The sequence below is a fragment of the Chiloscyllium plagiosum genome, unplaced genomic scaffold, assembly GCF_037043375.1.
Source record: "Chiloscyllium plagiosum isolate Xiang-an unplaced genomic scaffold, Cpla_swu_hap1 HiC_scaffold_3, whole genome shotgun sequence".
Classification (NCBI taxonomy): domain Eukaryota; kingdom Metazoa; phylum Chordata; class Chondrichthyes; order Orectolobiformes; family Hemiscylliidae; genus Chiloscyllium; species Chiloscyllium plagiosum.
In genome coordinates this window covers 152,257,441-152,283,611 of record NW_028270141.1, presented here as the reverse complement: position 1 = coordinate 152,283,611, position 26,171 = coordinate 152,257,441, and the positions used below count along the sequence as shown (strand labels likewise).

Genomic DNA, 26,171 nt, shown 5'->3' with positions numbered 1-26,171 from the left:
GTGAAAGCTTGCTGTGCTCAAATTGGCTGCTCACATTTTATTACAATAATGACACTTAATGTACAACCAGGTACTTTGGGATATACTGTAATCATGAAAGATATTATGTAAATAAAAGCTTTTTTTGTTACAAATATCACAATATGGCGTCTAGTTTCTCCTCTGACCCATTCTGCACGTAGCCATGACAAGCACTTATCCAGAGGCATACTGATATCATGAGGATTATACTTAGTCTCCCCTTATTGTGACTTAAGCAAGAATTAAACGATAGACAGCTATTGATACAGATTAAAATTAAATACCTAAAAAAGTGAGAATTTTATTGACAGCAGCATGTAAAAATTACTGATATAAAACCAACCATACAAGTCAAATATGAACTAAATGTCTAACTTTTACACAAATTTAAAATACTAACATATCAGCCAAGGTTTTTTTTCCCACACTTAAAAAATTGAAAAGCTTGATATAAAAAAAGTTTCTTAAAAGAATTATAAAAACAGAATTTTGCATTTCATTACAATATTGAAAACTGATAACAATTCCTTCATACACCAGGCACTTGGTTCAATACAGACTTGCCTATATGCAACACAAGTTTAACCAATGGCTTTAGATATAGAGTTTTTGCTTGTAAAGATATGTTTAAAGGTTAACATACATAACATAAACATTTCTTTTAAGGAGGCAAATAAACAGTACCATTTGGAAAGACAAGTAATTGAGAAACTCTTGAATAAATAGACAAGTTTCTTCAACTTCTTCTATATTAAGTATTGTTGTTAATGTTAAAGTTGTGATTTTCTACAGTATGTACAAGCTCCAGGCATGGAGACATCCTGAGATCATGTACCATCCAGCAACAGGCTCTGGTCCTTTCAAAAAGCCTGCAGCTTCTCTGTACATATTATTCTCTTTGAACATTATTATATTGCAAAGATCTATTGTGCTTGATCTTTTACATTTTGAAATGAATAGTTCGATGAAGCAAATTCCTTCTGTGTGGCAATGTGCTTCACAGTGGTGCACGAGATGAGCAGCTGGGGGTTGAGAAGGGTGGGGTGGTGAAGTGATCATCATTTATTGCTCTTCGTTAACATACTCGTCAATCTGTACTGTCACTAGCCACCTAACAAAGCCTTTCTGGTTGGTTGGAGGCAAGTATCTCAACTCCTGCACTTGAGAGAAAAAAACTTCCAGGGCATTAAAAACGTGCATGATAACAGTAATGGATGAAAGGCCTTGAGAACTGCACTCTGTAGAGATTAATCAAAAGATCACTAGAATTGGAAATGCTTGATTTCTTGGATGAAATAATAAAAACAAAAAAAAAACAAAAATTAGGAGACATAGCCAGCAGACAAGCCCTTGACGTGATATTGATATCTTCTTGTTGAACACAGTGCATGATTTTGGTAACAGTCATTAATCGCCATCAGACTTTGCTGTCAGCAGGAATTTCACCCAATATGTTAGCAATCTCACTGAAAGATGGGCGGTCCTTGGGGCTTGCTGCCCAGCAATGCTGCATCAGTTTGTAGAGTTTAGATGGACAGCCCTCAGGTGCAGGAAGTTTGATTTGATTGTTTTGTATGCCTGCAAAATAAAAACTGGTTAATCTTTAAGTTTATCCTCATTTCTTCCCCTACCTTACCACATATTGAAGATGTGAGAGGTAGAACAAACTTGTATCAATCGGAGATGTCATCTGCAGCTTAGAGGAAGGGAATATATCTTGAAAATTTATGCCTTTAACAAATTAGTTTTTAAACTTAATTAGTTGGTGAGGTGAGAAAAGAAAGGCCTTCTGGCTACTCAGAAGGGTACCAATCCTTCCCTTATTTATCTGTGTACACATTCACACCACTGGACAGTGATCTGGAGTGGCAACTGTTGGAAAATCTTTGCACTCCACAACCTAAAGAGTATAACTGTAGCACTTCCACTTAGGCCTTTGTTTATTAGTATGGTTCAGTACCAATTCCAGACAGGAGCAGAATTAGGCCATTTGGCACAATGAGCCTTCTCACCATTCGATCAGGTTACTCTACCCCATTCTTCTGTCTTTTCTGTGTAAATTAGATCCCCTTACTAATCAAAGAACATATTTATCTCAGTCTTAAATACATTTAGTACCTTGGCTTCCATAGCTTTTTGAATCTGTGAATGAGTTCCACAAGATTCAAACCCTTTGGCTGAAGTAATTCCATCTCATCTCAATTCTAAAGGGTCGTGCCTTCATTCTAATGCTGTGCCCATCGGTCACAGTCTCTCCTAATAGTGGAAACATCATCTTCGTGTCCATTCAATCCAGGCTTTGAGTCCAGACCCAGATTCAACCGCTTGTGTGGCAAGCCCCATATCCCTGGGATCTTTCTTGTAAACCCCCTTTTGATGCTCTCCAAGGCTAGCATATCCTTATCGGGCTCAAAATTGCTCAATATTCCAAATGTGGTCTGACTATAGCTTTGTAGAGCCTTATATCTCTGCTCTTATTTTCTAGCCCTCTTGAAATGAATGCTAACATTACAATTGCCTTCCTAACTGCCAACTGAACCTGCATGTTAACCTTAAGAGAATCCTGGACTAGAACTCCCAAGTCCTTTAATACTTCAGATTTCTAAAGCCTTTCCCAATTTAGAAAATGGTCTATGCCTCTATTCTTCTTAGCACAGTGCAGAACCTCACACTTTTCCAATATATTCTATCTGCCATTTCTTTGACCACAGTAATTTTATTGCAGCCACCCTACCTCGGCATTACCTTTCCTCTACCTTTGTGTTATGTACATTTGTATTGATGATACATTTGTCCTGAGCCAAAGGGAATCTCAATGCTAGTATATTGTTGCTCTTTCCAGTACGTGTTTTACATCAGCAACTGTGCTTCAAATATACTCTTCAATATATTTTATTATGCAATATCTTCAATGCACAAATATAAGGGAAAATATTGAAAAGACCACTTTTTCAGTTTTCTGTTTTCTTTGATTGTGGAAAGAAGGGAAAAGAATTGTAAAAAGATTGCTGAAGGCTTGCTGCACTTTTAAAAGCAAGTAACCTGACCTTCACTGTAAGTAATGCTTACACTGCTGCTGTTTTAAGCAGTAGGTTTGCAGACTGAAGCCAAAAGTGATGTACAAATGGAGTCTCAGCTGGCAGCAAGTGGTTAAAGTGGACTAGCAACTAGTTATCAGGCCTTCTGCCAGAAACAATGATCAGGAAGCGGTGTTCTTCTCAGTACAAGGATCATCTCAGCAATTCTATGAACAAGGATCACTGAACTACTTTTCTAGTATTTCCCCCATCACCCACAACACCCATTTTTTTCTGTATACGCGTGCAAGGGGGGGGCATTTATAAGAGGGCTTGAGTTTTAATTAGTTATGTGTCAACGGTTCACAATTGTTTACCTGTAACTAGAGTCTATCTGTCTGTTATAAATAGTAATTATTATTAAATACAGGTTGTTCTGCTATAACGCGACACTTGTGTTCCTCTGCTACCTTGCGCTATAGAAAATCATGTTATAGAAAACTGCTTTAGAAAATTGCACTGTAGAAGATTGCTAACAGAAAATTGGTATACCCATTTAGTAGAAAGTTTGTATTATCCACACAACGTCCACAATTCATCAATCGCGTTATAGCCAATTCGCATTATAGCAGAACAACCTGTACAGAAATTTTGTCTGTGCTTTCCATCAACCTGGATCTGAAAGTCAGGTAAATTGGAGAACTCTGCATACTTTTTAGAATATTTAAAGTTTTGCAATGACTTTAGGAACAGAAGGGCATGGTTTCCGACACACTACCTCAGTGATGGGTGACAATATCTGAGGCAAATAAAGCAAGCTCTCACGAGCATCAACAATATCATCTATACTAGACGGAAAATTACAAGGATAAGTGGGATCACAGATTTGTTATGATGCAGAAGGCGGCCATTCAGCCCCATTGTGTCCATAATGGCTACTCAAATGATCATCCTTACCTAGTAAGAATCTCCTGCTTTCTCCCCCTTTTACTCTTACACATTTCTATCCAAATAATCATTGTATGCCCTTTTGAACATCTCAATTGAATCTGCCTCCGTCACATTTCCAGGCAGTACATTCCATGCCAAACCACTTGCTGAGCAAAGAAATTTATTTGTCACATCACCCTTGCTTCTTTTAAGGATCTGAAACCTGAATGCAGGCTGAGGGAACTATATGTTGTCAGGAAAAACCACTTAATACATGCTCTTATTAACTTAGGTGGCAATAAAATGGCTTCTTAATGCAAATAAGATGACAAAATGGCTTCGAGACTTCAAACTGACAATTCTGCTGAAAGCTGCATAAACTGGCTTTTAACCCTGCTAAAGCTGTATTATTGACGACCACAGTCTGTCTCAACAAAGATTAGTAGACAATGCTTCCTTTACAGAATAGAAATAACTGGACGAGATAAGACACTACTGGCAATCCTAACTGACCTTCAAATGCAGGTGCAAAAACTCGGTTCATGAGATAAAAATGGCTTAAGTTTTGGAAAACAAGGTTGGTTCCCAGGAAATATCATTGGGTTAAGTTGCTGTCAATAAAACCATTTTGTTAAATTGATTGGTAATTGTTTGAATGAACTGTACAATTGCAGCCTGTACCTCTCTTTAAGAAAAGTATAAAAATGTCTTTGTTTTAAGCCATGTGCACAGTTCCTCTGAGGAACACAGAAGTGTTTAACCTCTGTGCTTCTGGACGATCTGGGCCCGGCCGTGAGTAATAAAGTGTGAAGTCGTAAAGAATCAGATCGATTGCTAGTGTTTATTGACCAATAACAGAACAGGGCCCCCCCCCTCCCACACCTTGGGTCCAGATCTTCACTTTTACACAATACTTTAAATCTATGCCTTCTGGTTCTTGTTATCTTAATGAGTGACAGCTTCTCCCAACCTACTCTATCCAGCCTGCGCAAGTACTGAACAGAAATACAGCAACAGTACCATCCAATGGTTCATAATTCACTACATTTTCAGATGTATTTTATTCAAAGAAAAGTGCTGATTTGAAATTTCCCACAGCCTGTCAAAGCAGTTTCAGATATTTCAAACGGTTCAGACGTTCAGCTTCCAGTTGCTTAATTTAATTCTCCACCTCGTTCCCTTGCTGACCTGTCTATAGCCCGATAGCATTTTCCAGTGAAGCTCAAAGCAAGCTCAAGAAATAATGCCCTACCTTTATTGATTCAGTACTCTCCAGCCTTCCAGACTCCACGTGTTTTTCTCTTCTTCTGTTCTTACTTTTTCTGGGTTGGCTGTGTTATGTTTCTTTATAGAGTCATAGAGATGTACAGCATGGAAACAAACCCTTCGGTCCAACCTGTCCATGCCAACCAGATATCCCAACCCAATCTAGTCCCACCTGCCAGCACCAGGCCCATATCCCTCCAAACCCTTCCTATTCATATAGCCATCCAAATGTCTCTTAAATGTTGCAATTGTACCAGCCCCCACCACATCCTCTGGAAGGTCATTCCATATACGTACCACTCTCTGTGTGAAAACGTTGTCCCTTAGGTCTCGTTTATATCTTTCCCCTCTCACTCTAAACCTATGCCCTCGAGTTCTGGACTCCCCAATCCCAGGGGAGTCTATTTATCCGACCATGCCCCTCAAAATTTTGTAAACCTTTATAAGGTCACCCCTCAGCCTCCGACATTCCAGGGAAACCAGCCCTAGCCTGTTCAGCCTCTCACTATAGCTCAAATCCTCCAACCCTGGCAACATCCTTGCAAATCTTTTCTGAACCCGCTCACATTTCACAACATCTTTCCAATGGGAAGGAGACAAGAATTGCATGCAATATTCCAATAGTGGCCGAACCAATGTCGTGTACAGCCGCAACATGACCTCCCAACTCCTGTACTCAATACTCTGACCAATAAAGGAAAGCGTACCAAACGCCTTCTTCACTATCCTACCTACCTGCGACTCCACTTTCACGGAGCTATAAACCTGCACTCCAAGGTCTCTTTGTTCAGCAACACTCCCTAGGACCTTACCATTAAGTGTATAAGTCCTGCTAAGATTTGCTTTCCCAAAATGCAGCACCTCACATTTATCTGAATTAAATTCCATCTGCCACTTCTCAGCCCATTGGCCCATCTGGTCAAGATCCTGTTGTAATCTGAGGTAACCATCTTCGCTGTCCACTACACCTCCAATTTTGGTGTCATCTGCAAACTTACCTCCTATGCTCGCATCCAAATCATTTATGTAAATGACAACAAGTAGAGGACCCAGCACCAATCCTTGTGGCACTCCACTGGTCACAGGCCTCCAGTATAAAAAATAACCCTCCATCACCACCCTCTGTCTTCTACCTTTGAGCCAGTTCTGTATCCAAATGGCTAGTTCTCCCTTTATTCCATGAGATCTAACCTTGCTAATTGGTCTCCCATGGGGAACCTTGTCGAACGCCTTACTGAAGTCCATAGAGTTCACATCTACTGCTCTGCCCTCATCAATCTTCTTTGTTACTTCATCAAAAAACTCAATCAAGTTTGCGAGACATGATTTCCCACGCACAACGTCATGTTGACTATCCCTAATCAGTCCTTGCCTTTCCAAATACATGTACATCCTGTCCCTCAGGATTCCCTCCAACAATTTGCCCACTACTGAAGTCAGGCTCACCGGTCTATAGTTCCCTGGGTTGTCTTTACTGCCCTTATTAAACAGTGGCACCTCGTTTGCCAACCTTCAGTCTTCCGGCACCTCACCTGTGACTATTGATGATACAAATGTCTCAGCAAGAGGCCGAGCAATCACTTCTCTAGCTTCCCACAGAGTTCTCGGGTACACCTGATCAGGTCTTGGGGATTTATCCACCTTTAACCGTTTCAAGACATCCAGCACTTCCTCGCCTGTAATCTGGACATTTTGCAAGATGTCACCATCTATTTCCCTACAGTCTATATCTTCCATATCCTTTTTCACAGGAAATACTGATGTAAAATACTCATTTAGTATCTCCCTCATTTTCTGTGGCTCCACACAAAGGCCGCCTAGCTGATCTTTGAGGGGCCCTATACTCTCCCTAGTTACCCTTTTGTGCTTAATATATTTGTAAAAACCCTTTGGATTCTCCTTAATTCTAATTGCCAATGCTTTCTCATGTCCCTTTTTGGTCCTCCTGATTTCCCTCTTAAGTATACTCCTACTTCCTTTATACTCTTCTAAGTATTCATTCGATCTATCCTGTCTATACCTTACATATGCTTCCTTCTTTTTCTTAACCAAACCCTCAATTTCTTTAGTCATCCAGCATTCCCTGTACCTACCAGCCTTCCCTTTCACCCTGACAGGAATATACTTTCTCTGGATTCTTGTTATCTCATTTCTGAAGGCTTCCCATTTTCCAGCCGTCCCCATTGCCTGCGAACATCTGCCTCCAATCAGCTTTCGAAAGTTCTTGCCTAATACCGTCAAAATTGGCCTTTCTCCAATTTAGAACTTCAACTTTTAGATCTCATCTATCCTTTTCCATCACGATTTTAAAACTAATAGAATTATGGTCGCTGGCCTCAAAGTGCTCCCCCACTGACCCCTCAGTCACCTGCCCTGCCTTACTGCTCAAGTTTTGCACCTTCTCTAGTAGGTCCATCCACATACTGAATCAGAAAATTGTCTTGTACGCACTTAAGAAATTCCTCTCCATCTAAACCTTTAACACTATGGCAGTCCCAGTCAATGTTTGGAAAGCTAAAATCTCCTACCATAACTACCCTATTATTCTTACAGACAGCTGAGATCTCCTTACAAGTTTGTTTCTCAATTTCCCTCTGACTATTAGGAGGTCTATAATACAATCCCAATAAGGTGATCATCCCTTTCTTACTTCTCAGTTCCACCCAAATAACTTCCCTGGATATATTTCTGGGAATATCCTCCCTCAGCACAGCAGTAACATTATCCCTTATCAAAAATGCCACTCCCCCTCCTCTCTTGCCTCCCTTTCTATCCTTCCTGTAGCATTTGTATCCTGGAACATTAAGCTGCCAGTCCTGCCAATCCCTGAGCCATGTTTCTGTAATTGCTATGGTATCCCAGTCCCATGTTCCTAACCATGCCCTGAATTCATCCGCCTTCCCTGTTAGGCCCCTTGCATTAGAATAAATGCAGTTTAATTTATTAGTCCTACCTTGTCCCTGCCTGCCCTGACTGTTTGATTCACTTCTGTTCTCAACTGTACCAGTCTCAGATTGATCTCTTTCCTCACTATCTCCCTGGGTCCCACCCACCCCACCTTACTAATTTAAATCCTCCCAAGCAATTCGAGGAAATTTCCCTGCCAGTATATTAGTCCACTTCCAATTTAGGTGCAATCCGTCCTTCTTGTACAGGTCACTTCTACCCCAAAAGAGATTCCAATGATCCAAAAATGTGAATCCTTCTCCCATACACCAGCTCCTCAGCTATGCATTCATCTGCTCTATCCTCCTATTCCTGCCCTCACTTGCTCGTAGCACTGGGAGTAATCCAGATATTACAACCCTTGAGGACTTCCTTTTTAAATTTCTGCCTAACTCCCTGTAATCTCCCTTCAGAATCTCAACATTTTCCCTTTCTATATCGTTGGTTCCAATGTGGACAATGACCTCTTGCTGGCCCCTCTCTCCCGTGAGAACATTCTGCACCCTCTCTGAGGCATCCTTGATCCTGGCACCAGGGAAGTAACACACCATTCTGCTTTTTCGCAGCTGGCCACAGAAATGTCTGTCTGTACCTCAGACTATAGAATCCCCTGACACAATTGATTTCTTGGAACCCGACGTACCCTCGTTGCATTACAGCCAGTCTCAATACCAGAAACTTGGCTGTTCGTGTTACGTTCCCCTGAGAATCCGTCATCCCCTACATTTTCCAAAACAGCACACCTGTTTGAAATGGGTATATCCACAAAAGACTCCTGCCCTAGGTGCCGACCTCTCTTACCTTTCCTCAGATATGCAAACTCCACATAAACAGTCACCAGAGGATAGAATCAAACGTAGGTCCCTAACGCTATGAGGCAGCAGTGCTAACCACCGAGCCACCATGCGACTATTTACACAGAAACAATGTGTAAGGTTATGGCAAAAAGGCAAAGAATGGCATGATGCTCAAAGTGTTTTTAGTTTGTGGAACTTCCAATGCAGTCAAGCTTGTATTGAGGCTTTTATGTTGTCAGAAGTGAAAAAGTTTAGGCCAACAGAATTGTTGGAGGTTCATGCTTGTAGGCCAGAAAGGAATTATAAAACTGTCTCAACAGTTCAAGGAAAAGAAACAGGGAAGAGTCAATTCTGTGAGAAATTAAGGAGTTGAGATAGGAGTAATATTTCTCTGGAGTTGAGTATTTGTAAAATGATAGTTTTGGGAAATCAATTGGAACTTTGTTTTGCTGCTTCTGTTGAGATGTTTCCAATTGTTCTACATATAGCTTCATTTTCTTTTGCTTTTGTGTACTTCACTTCTGGTGTTAACGAACATTAGCAGTCTCGTGTGAATATGTTTCACGATCTAGCCACCCTGGTAACCAACTGAAAAATTAAAGACGTGAGGTAGGTTTCATTTGGATTGGACTTATCTAGCATTCGCAACAGCTGATCATAACTGTAGCCATGGTGACTGATAAAGAATAGAAAGCCACAGCACAGTAAGGTACGCATTAGTATTTGGATTTGCAAATATTAAGATTATTCATTTCAGGTTATAGCACTGTTTGATGTTTCACAGCACTGTTACTTCATCTGTCAGCCAGTATGATGCTGATTTGTTTGATTACAGATCTTACAAGGAATTATTCATGTTGACTGGATTCCCTTATTGAAGTTATTTGTGCATTATACTTGGTAACAGGTGATTTGTTTGATAAATGGCACTTTGCCCTGAATGCATGTTAAAAGCACATTCCAAATTTATGTACGTGTACAGTGAGCCATCTAGTGGTTGCACTAGTCACAAATGCAACTGACCTAATAACTCCTACATATCTTTTACCTTCATTTCTGAAAGAGGTTATCAACCTAAAAAGTTAACTGTTCCCTCCAGAGATGCTACCTGACCTGATGAGTATTTCATGCTTTTTTTTGTTTTAATTTCAGGAATGGGTTGACTCCTAAAAGTTGACACTAAACATGTTCAACTAGTACAGATGAATAAATGTAATAAGGTACTTAATAACAGTGACTACAGGTTGGGGAGTGAATAATTAAACAGCATGCTGTTCCAGTCAGACTGTATGTTGGATACTGTGTCCAGTACTAGTCACCAAGAAATAACAGATATGAAACAGAAGTGTAGAAAATTCTCAATCAAAACTTTAGAGCACAAGAGGTCCATGCAACACCACTGGGGAGAGGGTCTCAAATTCCACTATGACTATTGGTGAAATTTAAACTCAATTTATAAATTTGGATCAAAACAAAAAGTTGCTTGTTATAAAAAGATGTTATACAAACATCAGATTTACTTTTGGATTTTCAGGAAGCACATTTGTCACCACTCTCGTCACTATCACAACAGTGATAGGGCCCCCCTCATCCTCACCTACCATCCACAGAAATAGCTGCCATTCTGTGGCAGACACTACTTCCCTCCCCTCCTTTGTCAGCCTTCCGGAAGGAGCTTTCCCTCTGAGACCCGCCCCCCACCCCGGTCCACCCCTCCACTTCCAAAACACCTTCCCTTTCAATCACAGAAGGTTTAACACCTGCCTATTTGCTACCTCGCTCCTCACTATCCAAGGTCACAGACACGCCTTTCAGATGAAGCAATGTTTTACCTGCACTTCACTTAATCTACTCTGCGGTATTCACTATTCACAATATGGTGTACTAAGAACAGACTGAGCAACTATTTTGCAGAACACCTGCATTCTGCCCCCAAAAATGACCCTGTGTTTCCAGTCACCTACCACTTCAACACACCACCATATTCCCTGGCCAATATCTTTGTCCCAGATTTGCTCCAGTGCTCCAGAAAAGCTCAACACGAGCTGGAAGAACGGCAGCCCATTTTCTGCTTGGGAATCCTGCAGTCTTCTGGACTCAGAAGTGTGTAGGGGACACAATGGTTTCGTGGTATTATTACTGGAATGATAATCTAGCGATCCAGGTTCTGGGGACATAGGTCTAAATCCCGCCATGGCAGATGGGGAATTTGAATTCAATATAGGATCTGGAATTAAATGTCTAATGATAGCTACTAATCTATTACTGATTGTAGTAAAAACCCATCTGGTTCACTAATGTCCTTTAAGGAAAGAAACTGCTGACCTTACTCAGTCTGATCTACTTGTGACTCCAAACCCATAGTAATGTGGTTGACTCTTAAAACTCTTAACTTGCCCTCTGGGAAATTATGATGAGGAAGTGCCACTGCTGGACTGAGGTGGACTAAGTCAGAAGTCACAAAACACCAGGTTATAGTCCAACAGATTTATTTGGTGGAGGTGATGAAGTATCAGCACCCTAAAACCTTGTGATTTCAAATAAGCCTGTTGGACACTAACCTGGTGTCGTGTGACTTTGACTCTGGGCAATTAGGAATAGGCAATAGGCTGCCCTACCTGTGATGCCCTCAACCCGTGAATGAATTTTTTAAAAAATTGGCTTGAGTACCTTTTTCTATTTCCTTACCCCAAAGCTACTCAGCAGGTCCTGCCATCACATGGGCTTCTACCACAAACAACCCATTTTCAGCCACTAATGGTCCCAATTAGCAGCTATTTGTTCTCATGGGCTGACCGTTACTTTGTCTGCCCAACTGTTGTTCTGTCTCTCTGGGTTCCATTTCCACCTATCATTTACTCCTAACCCCTCCTCTGACCCAATCTTCAACATATATACCAACCTTTCCGAACTACGATCAGTTTTGAAGAAGAGTCACTGAATCCAAAACATTAACTCTGCTTTCTATTTACAGATGCTGCCAGAACTGCTGAGTTTCTGTTTTTATTTCTGTCATCCTTATCTGGTATGGCCTAGAGTCATTCAAAAGTGGTTGACCTTAAATAACCCCTGAAATAATCCAGCAAGCCATTCAGTTCAAAAACAATTACAGAAGTCTACATCCCAAGAAAAAATAAAAATGTTATTTACACAGTCATTGACCTGAAATATCAACTCTGCATCTCTTCCACATATGTTGCTGGACATGTTAAATATTTCATTATTATGTTTTATTGTATCCATCTTTTAGTATTCTTTCAGGGATGTGGGTATTACTGGCTGGGCCAGCATTCAATGCTCAACCCTAACTGGCCTTGAGAAAGTGGTGATGAGCTGCCTTCTTGAACTGCTACAGTTCCCATGGTGTAAGTACACTTTCAGTGCTGTTAGGAAGAGAGATCCAGAATTTTGACCCAGTGACAGTGAAGGAGCAATGATATACTTCCAAGTCAGGATGGTATGTGCTTTGGAAGGAATTTGCAGGTGGTCACGTTCTGCTTTTGTCCTTCTAGGTGATTGATGCTGTCAAAAGGGCCTGTGAGTTGGTGCAATGTGCACTGTAGATTACAAACACTGCTACCACAGTATTAGTGGTGGTGGGAGTCAGTGCTTAAGATGGTGGATTAGATGCCAATCAAGTTAGTTGCTTTGCCCTGGATGGTGTCAAGCTTCTTCAGTGACTTTTGTGACTACAGTATTTATGCGGTGGTCCAGTTAAGTTCTGGGTAATGGCATCTCTAGTATACTGATTTATTGGTGTAATTTCAAGGTCAATAGTTAGATTCTCTAATTTTGGACAGTCTTTATCTATCACTTGTAAGGTGTGACTATTATTTGCCACTTAATTAGACAAGGCCTGATTGTTGTCCAAGTCCTGCAGCATGTGGGCACAGATTGTTTCAATATCTGAGAAGTTGTTAGTGGAACATTGTTCACTGATGATTGCACAGTCCCATTTCTGACCTCATGATGGAGGGAAGATGATTGATGAAGCAGCTGAAGATTTCTGGGCCTAGGACACTACCCTGAGGTTCTCCAGCAGAAAAGTCCTGGCACTAAATTAAATGAATGAGCGCCCACAACCAAATCATCTTAATTTGTGGTAGGCATGACTCCAACCTGTGTAGAGCTTCCCCTTGAATTACCTTGAATTTTACCATGTCTCTGTTTTGCCACAATCAGTTAAATTCCATCTCAATGTAAAACATGAGCTTTCCTTTTTGCCTAACCTGCTCCATATGGTCCTTTCAATGGACTAGAGAGTCTCATCCTGATTCCTTGAGGGAGCATATTTGTTCTGAATCTTCATTTTTTTCTCCATTGTTCTGACTGATCTATTGTCAAATGGTTGTTTCCAGTCCACTTTTGCCAAATCACAATTTGGCTTCATAAAGTTGTCATTAATCCAATTGAAAATGTTATCTCTTGGTCCATCTTTGTCCTTTTCATTAATAGTTCCACCAAAATATAGGGGTTAGGCAAAGTAGGCTTAAGGCCAATCAGAACTACCATTGTATCTTGTCACATGGGGATATACTAAGGGGCTAGAAGTTAGAAAAACACCAGAGATGATGATTATAACTAGTGTCCCCAGGCTGAAACTGGAAAATTTTTAAGACCGATATCAGGCAATTCTATAACATGCAAAAAGAATGAGATCAACATGTAGAATAAACGTCTGTATAATAAATAGGCACGAAAACTGCAATGATTTAAAATAACAAATCAGATGTTAAAACAGTGTTGATATTAAGATATTCTTACATGAATACTCATGAAACTGAAAGGTTAGATTTTCTCAGATTTTATTAATCCACAGATTTCTAACCAAACACTCCTGGTCTGAAAGCAATTATATTTTCCTTCTGACCCCAGTTGGTTCTCCTCCAAAACTGCACTAGAACTCTTAAAATCTTCCAGTTTTCCCAAGTTAAAAATCAATCCTTCATTATTGCAAACCAAAAGCAAACTAATGTCTTCTGTCAGAAACTTCACAGCATAAACCATCACCCATTGACACTCCAAGAGTTTGCAATCACCTCCTATGCAAAGCATTTTAAATTTAATCATGGTTCCATAAGGACTCGCTGACCTTGTTTTTTTCCTTCCAATCCTTCACAGAAATAACCAACATCTACATGCCACTAGTTTGAAATCCAAACTCTGAAACTGATATACAAGATCACATTTCATCGCAATAGATAGTAATCAGATTATAGGATGGTGATGGCCAAGTGGTATTATAACTTTATTATTAATCCAGAAACTGCAGGTAATGGTCTGGGGACCTGGGTTTGAATCCCACCAAGGTAGATGGTAGAATTTGAATTCAATAAAAAAATTCTGGAGTTAAAGAGTCTAATGATCACCATGAATCCAATGTTGATTGTCAGAAAAACCAATCTGGTTCACTAATTTCCTTTAAGGAAGGAAACTAGCACCCCTACCTGGTCTGGCCTACAATATGACTCCAGACCCAGAACAATGTGGTTGACTCTTAACTGCACTCTGGGCAATTAGGGATGGGCAATAAATGCTGACCTAGCTACTGACGCCCTCATCCCATGCATGAATTATAAAAAAGATTTCTCTCTCCCAGCCATAATTGGCCTATTGATTTTCAGTTTCTTATGTTTAGTGCCAAATACAGATATTCTTAGATACATACACATGAAGTTTAAATTCAAGTTATACTTAATTTACACATGCCTCAAGTTAAATAGTCAATATGGATTCAAAACGTTTCTGATGTTCTAATTTAGTATCAGTTGCACTCAGGTTGTACTTGACTACAAAAGTACAGGAACAATAAAACCAACTTCAATACCTGTCAAGACTTCGTCATCGCTGAGTCTGAAAAATGGCAATTCCCCTTCGGAAAATACCTCCCACATCAGAACTCCAAAGGACCAAACATCTGATTTGGTGGAGAAGTCATCCTCAAATATAGCCTCAGCAGGCATCCAACGAAGTGGAATCCATGCTTGATGGAAATGGTAATACTCACTAGTGAATAAAAAGTAGAACATTAAAGCACGTTTTTTGATTTAAAAAACTTGCTGTTAGAAAGTTCCCATCAACCTCAAAGCACTTCATTTGTTGAACTTCTTAGCATTTAGTTATGTGGACAAGTAACACAATGAATTGGGAATATTTTATGAGGGACGAACATTATCCATGACAACACAGCTCTCCCCTCACAGTGGCACAGGACTGTTTATATCAATTGAAGTCCATGTCCAAATGCATTAAGACTTAGACAATACCCAGTTTTGGGCTGACAAATGGCAAGTAATATTTGCACCACACAAGTGCTAGGTAACTACCACAAGAGAATCTAATCATTGTCACTTGACATTCAATGGCATTACCATCACTAAATCTCCCACTACCAACATGCTACAGGTTACCATTAACCAGAAACTGAATGAGACTGGCTATTAAATAAAGTGGCTAAAACAGCAAGTCATACAATCATAAGCATGGAAATAGACCCTTTGGTCCAACTAGTCCCCACCATGTTTCCAAACCAAACTAATCCCACTTGCCTGCATTTGGCTCATAGCCTTCCAAATATTTCTTATTCATATAATGATCCAAATGTCTTTTAAATGTTGTAACTGTACCTGCATCCACCACTTTCTCTGCAAGTTCATTCCACACACGAACCACTCAGTGCGTAAAAACAATGTTGCACCTAATGTCCTTTTTAAATCTTTCTCCCCTCACCTTAAAGACATGCCCCCTAGTTTTGACCTCCCAACCTTAGGTTAAAAAATATCTCTTGCTCCTCACCTTATCTACGCCCCACACAATTTCATAAACTTCTAGAAGGTCACCGCTCAACCTCTTATGCTCCAGTGAAAAATGTCCCAGCCTATCTTTATAACTCAAACCTTCCAGTCCCAGCCACATCCTGGTAAATCTTTTCTGAATCCTCTCAAATTTTATAATATCTTTCCTATAGCAAGGCAACCAAAACCGTACACAGTACTCTTGAAGAAACCTCACTAAAATCCTGACTAATGTACCTCCTGATTCCCCTGTTCACCATCTACAAGGCACTAGTCAGAGTACTTCCCATTTGCGCGGATGAATGCAGCTCCAATGATACTCAAGGAGCTTGACAGCATCTGGGACAATACAGCCAGTTTGCTTGGTACTAGTTCACACCTTTAACATTGATCACTAAATCGTAGTAATTATTGTATCTACCATCCATAAAATGCATCAGAATAATTAACTTATAAGCTTCTTAAATAGCATCTTTCAAATCTAAAACCTCTTCTACCTAGAAAGAGGACATGCTCTCTCAGCCATTCACATCCTGATTTGGACCTACACTGGTGTTCCTTCATGGTTGCTGGGTCAAAATCCTGGAACTCCCTTCCTAACATCATGGTAACTCTCTACCCCAGAATGCTGAAGGTGTACCTGCACCAGAAGGACACAGTGATTTAAGATGGCAGCTCATCGCTGTCTTCTCGATGGAAAACAGGAATGGGCAATAAATAGAGGGCTAGCCAGCAACAAGTACATTCTGTGAATAAATGTTTAGAAATATTATATTCCAGATCCTAACCACACTCTAAATAATATGCTTTTCCTCCAGCAAAAGAAGTTCAGCAAACTGAACTGTAGTTTTGCATAAACAAGTTACGGATTTTTAAAAGGCCTCTCAGCTCATCAATGTCAATCCCTCTAACAAAACCTTTAATCCTGGCATCCAAAAGTAGCTAAATTTACAACATTCAAAATGAGCAATGCATCAAGAAAAAAAAAATCAATGTTTTGAACCACAAGTCCAAGGTGTAAAACCAGTCCACCCAGATGAAGCCTAAAATGGATTGAACAATATCTATCTCAAACAGAAGTTACAATATACCTTAACCAGCACATCCTAATACGGTTGGAATGCGAGCTACATAGAATATACCTGCTCTATTTACTGCTGCTTGGAAAGAAAGTATCAGTAATTGTAATAAATAGTTACATTTGAAAATGTAATTTTAAGAAGTTGAGAATTGTTTCAAAGTAGTATGAAATATGCGCATTGCCAAAGAATTAGTAGATGGAATTGCAAACCTACTACAGGGAACACATTCACAGCTTCTAGCATCATATTTTCTATCAGAAAGGTTTCCTCAGTAAGAGAAAAGCTGTTAAATTAATCACATGGCCATCACCTAAAAGGGCTGACAGAGGGTATCTGTGGTTTTTCCATTAGCGATGTGACATTATGATCAGTCTGCACATCAGAGTACCAGCACAATGTATTAATATTTTGTTTAAAAACATTACAACATAATTACAAATATAATAGACTTGTTGATTTTTTTTTCTTTATTCAACAATTAGAAAACATTGCGCCGGATCAAGTCTCAGAATAATTCTTTGTTGGTACCTAGAAAAGTGTGCATTGGTTTATATCAGTTGTCGTACTCAGCTCTGAGCATGAAGGTAGTGGGTTCAAGTCCCATATCCCATTCCAGCATATAATGTAGAACTGAGTTCAGTCTAGGTTATCAGAAATAGGTTTTTTCCCAATGTGACAGCAAAAATTGACTTATTTGTCTATTTAGAGCGATGTATAAGATCCCATGGCTCTACAGAGCAGACAGCAGCATAGCAAATGTCACTTGTAACCCATAGATCCATATTAATACACTGGGGATATGGATTTTCAATAAAATATGGAATTGAAAGCTAGATCAAGAAGCTGTCACTGCTAAAAAAAAATTCGTTCACTAATGTCCTTTAGGGAAGGTAACCTGAAATTGTTAAATGATCTGCCCTACCTGAGACTCCAGATCCAAAGCAAAGCAATGTGGATGACTTTTCTTTGTCTTATGGAATGGTGTAACAAGCCACTTAGTTTAACAGTAATTCAGTGTAGGCAAATGTAGGCCTTGCCAGTGATGTGCACATCCCATAAAGGAATGGAAGAAGAATAGAGAGTTCTCCTTATGTGATGACCAAAATTCTTCCCCTCAACCAACATAATACAAAAATTTAATTCATTCGCTTATTCATTTCTATTGCTATGCATGAGACAATTACAAAGCCTACAAAACAGATATCAATGTTCCAAAAACACGATCTTTTAACTGCATCCTGATATGAAGCATCCTAATGAAGCAACAAGATTTCTTGCTCGTAGTTGTTTTGTTCTTAGGTAGCATTGAAAGATTAGTAAAATGCGCCCATGTTAAATGGACAGAAGCTTGGAGGTGATGGTATTCTCACAAGATGACTCATGTTTAGCAGATGAAATTGCTTCCTCCACACTGCAAGAAATAGACAATTCAGCTCTGAGCCTGCTCCGCCATTTAACAGAGTCATGGCTGGTCTTACATTGGCCTCAACTTCATTTTGTTGCCCTGGTCTCTAACCCTTCAATCCATTACTAATTAAAAATCTTCTTAAATTTATTCAATGTCCCGGCAACTACCACAGTGAATTGCACAGATTAACGATTTTTGAGAGGTAATTTCTCTTCATCTCAGCTTTAAATCTGTTAGCCCTCAACTTAAAACTGTGACCTTTCATCTAGATTACCTCACGCAAGGAAACCTCGACTTTGTTAATTGGCTTTTTCACCTTCTATACCTCAATTAAATCTCCTCTCGTCCTTCTAAACTCCAAGGAGTAAATGCCTAAATCGATTTAATCTCTCTTCATAAGACACGCCCCTCATCTCTGGATTTAATCTAGTGAATGCCTCCAATAAAACAACATCAGTCCTCAAGTAAGGGAACCAAAAATGCTGGATCAATTTTCTGGAATTTCATTGAGGGAGTACGGTCACTACCGCAGAACTGTATACATTTACGACCACCTACTAATTCGTGAAGTAACTGGGGACACGCCAGTCTTGTTCCAAATTTTTAAGTTTGATTTATTTCCATGGTATGGATGATTGCCTTTTTTGGTTGCAATGAGAAACTGAAGCCATTTAATCGAGTTTAGGGATTTCAGCAACCAATTGGCTTACATCTGTGTAGCTGGACAGTCTAAATAACTCTATGATTAATTACTTAATGAAGGGAGGCGAATGGCCTAGTGGTATTAGTCCTATTATTAATCCAGAAAACCTAGTAGTGATCTGGGGACCCGGGTTTGAATCCTGTTGTGGCAAGTGATGGAATTTTGATTCAATTAAAAACCTGGAATTAACAGTCCTTCAGGGGAGAAAATTTGCCATCCTTTCCTAGTCTGGCCTACATGAGATTCCAATCCAACCGCAATAAGGTTGACTCTCAACTACCCTCTAGGCAATTAGGGACAGTAATAAATGCCAGCAATGTTCATATCCTATGAATATAAGAAAAAGGTGTGATCTAGGTGAGTTATGGGAATGCTGTAATTCTTGACTTTAATACTGGTAGAAGGATATTCTCATTGAAGCTGTTGTCACAGCTATAAACAAAAGTGCCATCACTGGGACAAGCTACTTCACTTACCTGTTGTAGACATCCTTGCGCAGCCCAAGTGCTGCTACTTTCACCTGTCTTTGGGCACTGATCAGGCAGTTCCGAGCAGCCAAATCCTTATGAACAAAGCGATGGTTTGACAGGTATTCCATTCCCAGAGCTACCTGTGTGCAAATACCCACCTAGGAAAGAAAATCATGAAATCACAAATTAGTTACGGCACAGTTCATTCAGCCCATCTTTTCCCATAACCCTGATTTTCTTTTCAGATAATAATCCAAATCTCATTTGAAAATTATGATTGAACCTGCCTCCTCTTCACTCACAGACAGTGCATTCCTTATCCTAATCACTTGCTGCATAAAAAAACCTTCACATTATCATTGTTAATTTTGCCAATCACCTTATACCTGTGCGCTCGTCATCTCAATCCTTCCAAGAATGGGAACAGCATCCCCCATAAATACTTAGTCCAAGCTCCTCAATTTTGAATACAACTATCAAATGCTTCTGATTTTTCTTCTTCTCCAAGAACAATTCCAATTTTCTCCAATTCTGTGAGGAGTATATCAGCCATGATCGAATGGGGGAGCAGACTCGATGGGCTGAATGGCCTAATTGTATTCCTAGGGGAGAAAGTGAGGACTGCAGATGCTGGAGATCAGAGCTGAAAATGTGTTGCTGGAAAAGCGCAGCAGGTCAGGCAGCATCCAAGGAACAGGAGAATCGATGTTTCGGGCATAAGCCCTTCTTCAGGTAATTGTATTCCTATGTCGTATGAATTTCCTCTGGCAGCCTGTTTCATATACACACCACCCAGTGTGTGAAAACATTGCCCTCAGGTCTCTCTTAAATCTTTTCCCCTCTCACCTTAAACCAATGCCCTCTAGTTTTAGACTCCTTGATCTTGAGTAACCTGCATTTGTCCAATTAACTATTAATTTTGCCCCAAATCATCATTTTTTAATGCTTCTCCATACTGGTTAAACTGACAGTATTTTTTTGCTGTGCTTTACATCCTTATTTGAGCAAGGGTGTAATTTCTGCAAATCTCCACTATTCTTTCACAGCCCTTGAATCCAAGTAAGATTGAAAATGATGGTCAGTTGTTCCACCACTACTTCTCCTGCTGAACACTCTCTGCTCATTCCTGAAGAAGGGCCTGTGCTCGAAACGTCGAATCTCCTGTTCCCTGGATGCTGCCTGACCTGCTGTGCTGTTCCAGCAATAAAGTTTCAACCACCACTACTTCCCTCAGTATCCTTGGATGCAGCTCATCTGGTCCTGGTGACTTATCAACTTCAAGTACAGTAACTCCATCTAATACCACCTCCTTCTCAATTTTAAGCATTGTTTTTCAAGTGTCTTAACTAAACCCCTTTCCATGGTCTGGACAGTGTTTCTTAGTGAAGACCAATTCAAAGTATTCATTTAATACTTTCAAACAAGCTCTGCGTCCATAAGTGAAATTTCCTTTTTGATCCAGAAGTGAGCCCTACAGAAAACAAACAACCTTGAACTACAAGATGCATTACCTCTTAGAATGTTGATTCCCTGATAGCTTTATGGGCAAAAGGACCATGTTATACAAGAGACCATGTTATATAAAATACCACATAGTTGATTTCAAGTTTTGCTGATTTAGTTATCTTAGCTGGTTTATCAGTGGAGGTTACAGTTGAGTTTCAGAATTTCTGAAGAGCTATCCGGTTATTTATGATAAAACGCAGGGAGTATTTAGATGGACGTTTGCAACCACATTCAAGTCCCAAAATTAAATATCACATGTACAGGTTTATCATTAAAAAAGGATCAATTCAAAGAAGCTCCAGTAAAAAGTGAATATAGACTCCAAGGAGCAGGTACTAAAATTGCAATTACTAAAATCAAACGTTTAGTCAAAGGAAATTGGAAGGAGGAGAGGGATGGAGTAGTTAGAGGCAAGAATTCTTGAACTAGAAACTAAACTAAGCAGGTACAGCTAACGCTGACAGGCAAAGGTAATGACAGAGGTAGGGTTGGAGACAGGGCTCATAAAACACTGGGTCAGAACAACAGGAAAATCAGGGAGGCGGGATGGCTTAGGGAAGTGGAAAGCCATAAATGGATCGAAACATGATGAACATTTTAATTCTGAGGCATTGGGACCAACATATGACAGCAGTGACAGGGAATGGGGAAGTGAGAATTGGTGTGGAATTAGATACAGATGACTGAATTATAGATTATTTGAAATGTATTGATTGTAGATGCAAAGAACAGGAAAGCATTGGTAAAGTCAAACCTTGCAGTGACAAGAGTATGAATTACATTTTCAGTAGCAAATGGACTGGGGTAGGAGTTCTAATTGGTGGGTTTCACAGAAATGCAAAGGCAGCAGATATATGAAGATAAAGCATTAATGCTTAGATTTTTCTTGAGCAATTGTGCAGGGGAAGAGAAGGAAAATCACTCCTGCACATGCTTTGCTACATTTGGAAACGTGAAGTAAAACATGCCAGTATGCGGCACTGAACTGTAGGGATGTTGGATGGTAGTAAACCATGTCAAAAACTTTACATTTCAAAGGGAATCATGAAGAAATCAACACATCATGGTTACTCTCGGAATATTGTTACTGATTTCAGTTAGATATTGTATATAATTTTACCGTTACTAAGATCACTTACAAAACATCTCAGCACATTTGCCTTTTCTTACCTAACTTTATAATTCCAATGCATGATCTCCCCTCCAAATGCTTGAAGTTATCCAAACCTTTTTTTGCCTGTGCCTTAGCTCGCCGCAAGGCTCGTTTCTGTATCATGTATGCACCACTGACCTATATTAACTGATTAGTCAAAAAATATCCTGATTTTAAAATTTTCATTCCTAAAATCCCTCAACAGTCCTAACACGCTCTACCTCTGTGTTATGAAGGTGTAGAGAGGTACTAAGCTTTGGCAAATAGAATTAAGGAAAAATCCAAAGGGGTTTTACAAATATATTAAGGACAAAAGGGTAACTAGGGAGAGAATAGGGCCCCTCAAAGATCAGCTAGGCGGCCTTTGTGTGGAGCCACAGAAAATGGGGGAGATACTAAATGAATATTTTGCATCAGTATTTACTGTGGAAAAAGATATGGAAGATATAGACTGTAGGGAAATAGTTGGTGACATCTTGCAAAATGACCAGATTACAGAGGAGGAAGTGCTGGATGTCTTGAAACGGTTAAAGGTGGATAAATCCCCAGGACCTGATCAGGTGTACCCGAGAACTCTGTGGGAAGCTAGAGAAGTGATTGCTGGGCCTCTTGCTGAGATATTTGTATCATCGATAGTCACAGGTGAGGTGCCGGAAGACTGGAGGTTGGCAAACGTGGTGCCCCTGTTTAAGAAGGGTGGTAAGGACAAGCCAGGGAAATATAGACCAGTGAGCCTGACCTCGGTGGTGGGCAAGTTGGAGGGAATCCTGAGGGACAGGATATACATGTATTTGGAAAAGCAAGGACTGATTAGGGATAGTCAACATGGCTTTGTGCGTGGGAAATCATGTCTCGCAAACTTGATTGAGTTTTTTGATGAAGTAACAAAAAAGGATAGATGAGTCCATATAGATGTGAACTATATGGACTTCAGTAAGGTGTTCGACAAGGTTCCCCATGGGAGACTGATTAGCAAAGTTAGATCTCATGGAATATAGGTAGAACTAGCCATTTGGATACAGAACTGGCTCAAAGGTAGAAGACAGAGGGTGGTGGTGGAGGGTTGTTTTTCATACTGGAGGCCTGTGACCAGTGGAGTGCCACAAGGATCAGTGCTGGGCCCTCTACTTTTTGTCATTTACATAAATGATTTGGATGCGAGCTTAAGAGGTACAGTTAGTAAGTTTGCAGATGACACCAAAATTGGAGGTGTAGTGGACAGCGAAGAGGGTTACCTCAGATTACAACAGGACCTTGACCAGATGGGCCAATGGGTTGAGAAGTGGCAGATGGATTTTAATTCAGATAAATGCGAGGTGCTGCATTTTGGGAAAGCAAATCTTAGCAGGACTTATACACTAAATGGTTAAGATCCTAGGGAGTGTTACTGAACAGAGACCTTGGAGTGCAGGTTCATAGCTCCTTGAAAGTGGAGTCGCAGGTAGAAAGGATAGTGAAGGCGGTGTTTGGTATGCTTTCCTTCATTGGTCAGAGTATTGAGTACAGGAGTTGGGAGGTCATCTTGCGGCTGTACAGGACATTGGTTAGGCCACTGTTGGAATATTGTGTGCAATTCTGGTCTCCTTCCTATCGGAAAGATGTTGTGAAACTTGAAAGGGTTCAGAAAAGATTTACAAGGATGTTGCCAGGGTTGGAGGCTCTGAGCTACAGGGAAATGCTGAACAGGCTGGGGCTGTTTTCCCTGGAGCGTCGGAGGCTGAGGGGTGACCTTATAGAGGTTTACAAAATTATGAGGGGCATGGATAGGGTAAATAGGCCATGTCTTTTCCCTGGGGTTGGGGAGTCCAGAGCTAGAGGGCATAGGTTTAGGGTGAGAGGGGAAAGATATAAAAGAGACCTAAGGGGCAACGTTTTCACGCAGAGGGTGGTACGTGTATGGAATGCGCTGCCAGAGGATGTGGTGGAGGCTGGTACAAATGCAATATTTAAGAGGCATTTGGATGGGTATATGAATAGGAAGGGTTTGGAGGGATATGGACCGGGTGCTGGCAGGTGGGACTAGATTGGGTTGAGATATCTGGTCGGCATGGACGAGTTGGACCGATGGGTCTGTTTCCTTGTTGTACATCTCTATGACTATGACTCTATGACTTAGCAATTACACAGAGTGCTGGAAAATTCACAATGTAGCATTTGGTCCAGCAGCTAGCAGTACCTGGGTTGCTATGAGACAAAAACAAATTCAAATCCGGCCAGTTTAAATTATGCCTCAAGATACTAAACTCCAATGAAGTTTGAATTTAGTATTTTGACAATATTAAAACCAATGAAATGATCTAATGCTTTGGGGTATAAAACCCAAAAACAAAAATCGAACAGTTGGACGAGAACTGCCAAGCCATCAACATATGCAGACTCTCTGCAGAATAGCTCTCTTAAAGGTAGCTTTATCTATCAATGACTTATACAACAGAAACCTTAAGAAAAAGAAAAGATGACACAAGAAGATACAAAGAAACGATTCGACAGCTGTTGGTTTTGAAATTTGAATATTTTGGTAAATTTTAATTGAGGGTTTTATTGGACCAGTATTATAGAAGGGAAAGTATAAGATAGGTTAGAGAAAGGAGTTGTAAATAGTTGTTAGCTTTTATTAAAGTCTAACAGAGAATAAAGTTGTTAATTTTTACTTTAAATAGTGACTTTTGGGATAGTTCTTGGCCTCTTGAATTTTCACAGATTACAGCGCGGAGTGAATCTTTTCTGGGTTGCTGGTTTAAATCAGCAGAGGGGTTTTCCCTGTGTCGTAACACTCTAAACTCCTTAAATTCCACAACTCTCAGAAATCTGCGCTCCTCTATTTTATTTTAACCTCAGTCAATTTGATTTAAATTGCTCCATCATTGCTCCTTCAGCTATGCCTTCAACTATATATGCATCAAGCTCTTCTACCTTAATTTTCCCCATTGAAATCTCCTTAAAATCTGATCTTGTGTGTACAATGTCATACTTCATTTTATAATGTTCCTGTGAAGTGCTTTGTTACAGAATAGAGGATCTTGCATTCAATTCTAAGATCTGTGTTGAGGCAATCAGTTTAAGTGATCCGGGCAGGGGAATCAACCCAGATTCCTACTTCCGATTGCTGTCCTCCAACATGCTGGAAGGGCAACTGTAGGGTGGTATCAAGTGAACATGGAATTGAACTTAGCAGTAGCCATTTCCATAATCAACCGGTGACTTAAACCCACAATCTTGGATGTTGTGTAAAAAAATACGCAACTGGGCAAGGCCCCAGAGGGCTGAAGGGAACTATATATCACCAAATGTCAAGGAGAGAGGGAGGAAAAAAACATTGAGCTCAACAATCACTTGTTGATTATCCATCAATGCACCTCCACATTCTGAAGAACTTATGACAGGATTTCAATGTGTACAAGTGACATTATCATGGTTTTCTTTCAAATTTTGTAAGATCACAGTACAGCACAGACGTATTGGAGTCTCCAGAGCACTTATCCACCTGGCTTAAGGCTCGTTTGTATATGCATATGTTGTGATCATATATGGAAATCTAGCTGTCTTCAAATGGCTCCATTCCCAAAACAATAAACCAATTTTTCAAATGACACTTTAAATGATTTAAAAATATCAAATAATTCTTAGTTAATTACCTTCTGTTTTGTATTTAATGATTGAGATTTAATCTTTTCTTCTTTGCCTTTTGCAATACGCAGGAACTGTTTCAGATCGCCCTGAAAAACAAATTGTAAAATTGAAATGTTCAGCACTGCTAGAGTAAGATTTTTGTCAGGACACCATCACCAAACATCAAAACAGAAGAGCATGAAGTACCCTTACAAGTATAATAAATCCCACCCTTACTTCAGATTTACTTCACATTTGAATTTAGACACTATAATTACAACAGTATTAGCTTAAGTTACTATTGGCATACAAAACAACCAGTTACTTCAGTGGCTAAATGGTTAGTGTTGTTCATACTAATTATAACAGTTCAGGGCATGAGAGAAGTTGAGGGGCAAGAGGTAGAGGGGTGAGACTCTGGGGAGGCAAGGGGCATGAGGAGTGTGGAGAGGGGCAAAGGGGTAAAGAG

The 26,171-nt window shown here is 40.0% G+C and overlaps 1 protein-coding gene across 1 annotated transcript in view; it reads right to left on the bottom strand.

The window, feature by feature from the left end:
• Positions 1 to 302: 302 nt before the first annotated feature.
• The window catches only part of ptk7b (protein tyrosine kinase 7b), a 278,930-nt gene continuing 253,061 nt past the window's right edge, over positions 303 to 26,171 (bottom strand). The window contains exons 17-20 of the mRNA XM_043687347.2: positions 25,729 to 25,809; positions 19,441 to 19,592; positions 14,805 to 14,983; positions 303 to 1,599 (exon numbers count right to left, since the gene is read on the bottom strand). Of these exons, the coding sequence (XP_043543282.2) occupies positions 1,439 to 1,599; positions 14,805 to 14,983; positions 19,441 to 19,592; positions 25,729 to 25,809 (573 nt within the window). The 3' untranslated portion in view covers positions 303 to 1,438. The remainder of the gene's footprint in view (positions 1,600 to 14,804; positions 14,984 to 19,440; positions 19,593 to 25,728; positions 25,810 to 26,171) is intronic.